Source organism: Citrus sinensis, chromosome 8 (assembly GCF_022201045.2).
Source record: "Citrus sinensis cultivar Valencia sweet orange chromosome 8, DVS_A1.0, whole genome shotgun sequence".
Taxonomy (NCBI): domain Eukaryota; kingdom Viridiplantae; phylum Streptophyta; class Magnoliopsida; order Sapindales; family Rutaceae; genus Citrus; species Citrus sinensis.
In genome coordinates, this window is record NC_068563.1 from 28836386 (window position 1) to 28840716 (window position 4331).

General features: G+C 36.9%; 1 protein-coding gene across 1 annotated transcript; it reads left to right on the plus strand.

Moving 5' to 3' along the window:
- Positions 1–4055, plus strand: LOC102611718 (dof zinc finger protein DOF2.2). The gene is made up of 2 exons (XM_006488240.4): positions 1–334; positions 505–4055. The coding sequence occupies exons 1-2, from the start codon at positions 281–283 to the stop codon at positions 1435–1437; spliced, it is 987 nt and encodes a 328-aa protein (XP_006488303.1). The 5' UTR covers positions 1–280; the 3' UTR covers positions 1438–4055.
- Positions 4056–4331: the final 276 nt, after the last annotated feature.

Below are 4331 nucleotides of genomic sequence, written 5' to 3' on the forward strand. Positions count from 1 at the left end.
GAAAGCTTATAGGCGAAGAAAATATCATCCACTCAAAACCCTAAAATATAATAAAACAAAAAGTTAAATGGAGAACGGAAGAATAAGATCAGCACAATAAACAAAAGCCCTTTGCCTAGCTAGCTATCTTTAATTTTCCCCTCTTCGTTGATCTCTTTCTTTAGTTCCCTTTTCTCTTTCTTTCTTTCTTGGTGGCTCTGGTATTCCCTTAGTTTGATTCTCCCACCATTTCTTAAAGACCCAATCAAACTTTATAAAAGATAAAAGAGAAAATTCAAACATGGTTTTTTCATCAGTTCCAGTCTATTTAGATCCCCCCAACTGGCATCATCAGGTAAAATTTTTTTTTTCCCTCTTCATTTTCTTTGAACCAACAAAAGCAGATTAAAGAAAAAAAAAAGATAAATATTCCTATTCCTTTGTAATCTCTTCTTGAATATACCAAATATTTGTTTCTTTATAATTATACTTGTTTTTGATGTCTTTGGTTTATCTATTTTTCAGCAACCAAATCATCAACAAGGTGCTGGCAGTGAAAATCCTCATCAGCTTCCACCTATTCCTTCAGCTCCTCATCATGTTGTTGGTGTTGGTGGTGCACCGGGCGGCGCTGGCTCTATTAGGCCTGGTTCAATGGCTGATCGAGCCAGACTAGCCAAGATTCCACACACAGAGGTACCCCTGAAGTGCCCTAGATGTGATTCCACCAACACCAAGTTTTGCTACTTCAATAACTACAGCCTCTCTCAGCCACGCCACTTCTGTAAGGCGTGCCGCCGCTACTGGACTAGAGGGGGCGCCCTAAGGAATGTACCCGTTGGTGGTGGATGCAGAAGAAACAAGAAAAGCAAAAGCAGCAGCAGCTCCTCAAAATCCCCAGCCAATAACACTGAGAAGCTCCAGCAAATGGGTAATTCAAATTCCACAAGCTCACTTCCCCCTGAGATTATTGGTCATTTGCAACAACAGTGTAATACACCTCATCAAATACCGTTGATGCCTTCTTTACATAATCTCTCTCAGTACAATATGGGGAGTATTGGGTTAAATTTTGGAGGAATTGGAGCATCAAGTGGTGTTGGTAGTAGCCATAGTACTGATCATGTGGGGTTCCAAATTGGAAGCAATTCAAGCATGAGTAGTAGTGCTATATTATCAGCGGGAGGTGGTGTGCAGCAATTCACTTTCTTTGAGCCACCCAATACAGGCTTATACTCTTTCCAAGCTGAAGGTATTGAAGCTCCATCTTCTTTAGTCGTGGCTTCAAACCCTAGGGTTTCTGAGCAGGCTCCAGCGAAAATGGAAGATCATCACCAAGAGCTTAATTTATCTAGACCATTTTTTGGTATTTCTGAGAATAACCAATATTGGAGTGGGAATAACTGGACGGATCTATCAGCACTTAATAATTCCACTTCTACAAATCATCTCTTATAAAATTTCAAGCTTTAGTACTTGAAGCTGCTTCATCTGATCATATCACTACTACAGCTTAACGTAAGATAGATGACTTGAAGTAGGTGCACGTTCCTGTGAGCTTCTTGGCTTGCATATTCGAACTTCGGAAGTGGATAGAGGTAAATTGTCTCTTCATGATCCATGAAGCACCAAAGACTCTAGATTTAATTAGTTTTTGGTTACTCTTTTTTCCTTTTTATGTTGTTTAATTACTAAATTTTTATGTCTTGTATTGCATGGGCTTGTTTACTAAATTGTCTCTGTGTTCCGTGTATGGGACGATCTATTATTTGACATATGATATATAAGTTGATTTCTGTAGAAAAAAAAAAATCCTTATGGTTACTTATATTTCATATATACTGCTTGATCATGAACTCATGTGATAGTATAAAGTTTCCTCACAATGACAAAGATCAAGAGCAGCTTCCACAGAATCACTTACATTTGAACAAAATGATCATTAAATTAAAATGAAGAAGCATTTGGGACTAACTACTGTATATTCATCTCAATTTAGGTAAAAGAGCATACGTGGGTTGATTGTTTTTGTTGAAATTTCCAGTGTTATGCTGTTTACATCAGCTGTGAATTTGTGCTTACACTTGGTGTTTAACTTCTCTCTTGTGCTTAAATTATCATGATAAATTTTATATGGGAAAAGGTGAAGTCTCATGCACTCCCTTTACGGTCTCAGCCCTCCTACATGAAGTAGATCTAGCATAAGCAATTAATCTCCAATCATTCTCATTCATTGGAGATCAAATTACAGCCACCACTCTTCATAGTTTTTGAAATTATAACGTTGGCAATTCCTTGACCCCTTTGGTTATGTTTCTCACTTTACTTTGCCCATTCCTTCACATTTGGCAAAATCTGAATTCCCCACAAAGCTTCTCGTCTCTCATTTTTAGGTGATTTATTACTTCTTTTCAGTCTTCACCTTCTCAAAAAAGGCTCAGTATGCGGAGATGTAGGTGGAGAGAGAGAGAGAGAGAGAGAGAGAGGAGAAATGGAAGAGGGTTTTATCATGTAACTGTTTTAGTAATGATTTTGTAATTATAAGTAAGAATCATGAGATGCGACGTACTTATTTGCTGGGTGAAAAAAGAGAAACAATTCTTAGAAAACGCCAAAACTCCCACTAATAACCATGCAATATTTATATTGCCATTTTCAACCAAACCCAAGTGCGAAGTATTCTAGAAATTTCGTTACAACAATTAGCTTACATCACCATACCATTTACTGTACAAATAATGTGGCCAAAAGAAAGTGAGACCTTTTTTTCAACTTTTTTTTTTTAGCTTATTTTGCCTCTCGATTAAGAAATCTTAAATGTATCTCGTATATACAAAATCTTCCAGAGTAATAATTACCTTTATGTTATACTCTGTTGATATTATAATCTAACCAGCAAGGGTTACAAAAAGAAAGGGAATCAAGGGATTTAGCTTTTGAAAGGACCAAGGGTGGTGCCTTGCGCGAACGAATAAAGCAAAGCAATCAAAGTATAGAAAACACAAGCCAAAAAGCACACACATACACTATGAACACTCTCTCTCTCTCTCTCTCTCTCTTCATGATAGTCAGTTGGCCATGGGACGCCGGGCGCGGAGTAAAAACAGTCAAGTGTGATTCCAAAAATAATGAGGATGCATGTGGATGTTAAAGAAAAAGGAAATTAAAGACAGAAAAAGATACACACGGTATCTACAGGCAGAGTGGTTACTGTTTTGTGGTGGGGGATACGACGACGAGCAATCAATGGAGGGCTCAGAATTCCAAGTGAAGAGAAGGGGGGGAAAAAAAAAGAAGCATTTATCCTAAGTTGTTCATCTTGTTGAAATGTATATGGATTGTCGTGAAGCTGCTTTAGACGACCCAGCTTTCGCTTTTTAGACTTACATTGGACCTTGTTTCTCGCATTCATTCTTGCCCTATTTAGTTTCATGAACAATTCTTCTAAACAATATTATTATATTGTTTGGTCAGATTTTTGTCACACATCATATATCTATTTTTTATTTGGAAGTTGAACGACACACGTAACAAGAAGCCAAATACTAAGGGTGTATGCAACAAGAGCATATAAGAGTTTCTCAACTTATTGACCACAGAATTAATTAAGCAGAAATTTTTTATTCTACATTCGCCGTATTACAACCTGGGAGTGCGGATATGATATGTGTGTATTTTCATTTTTTTTTTTTTGTTTTTTGACCACGAGGTATTTTTGGAAGGGCTCCAATTGTGAGAGGCACCTTTAAGCTCATACCACAACTGTGGGAGACACCTTTAAGCTCATACCACAACTCAGATTAGAAGTCCCTGCTTGAATCGAGAGGCACAGGTTCTCCCAACAAATGCGACTTCCCTGCGACTCGAACTAGGGAGCAACCCCAGTCAAACCACTTAAGGGGACTCCATTACCAGTGGAACCAACACTTTGTTGGTTGTGTATTTTCATTTTTAATTAATGTAAAGGTCAACTTGTTTGGCCATGCATGAATATATGACAAGCTACTATCACTGTTACATGTAAATATGAAAAAAAAAAAAGAGAGAGAAAGATGCATTTATTTCTTTCTTCTGGATCTTCGATGGGTAATTAGAAAGATCTATTAAGTTGAAACAAGAGATGTCGGATTCAAAAATGTTCACGTCCGTAGGAAATAAATTTACTTACCAGTTACATTTTTATTTTAAAAAATTAAAAAAAATTTAAAAAATTTCTCTCAATACTGTTTATTTTTATCAATTGGATTGTTTTATTACTAAAGTGATGCCTTCTTTTGAGTCCTTGTTTTTTTGGACAGTAACGGGCTTCTGCCAATTATTTTTATCATATGTCTGTTGATTTTCATTTTTGA

Excerpts from the sequence above, each read along its gene's own strand:
- LOC102611718 (XM_006488240.4), top strand. The coding sequence starts at position 281 with ATGGTTTTTTCATCAGTTCCAGTCTATTTAGATCCCCCCAACTGGCAT. Across the intron at positions 335-504 it reads CCCCCAACTGGCATCATCAG|CAACCAAATCATCAACAAGG; the intron begins GTAAAATTTTTT and ends TCTATTTTTCAG.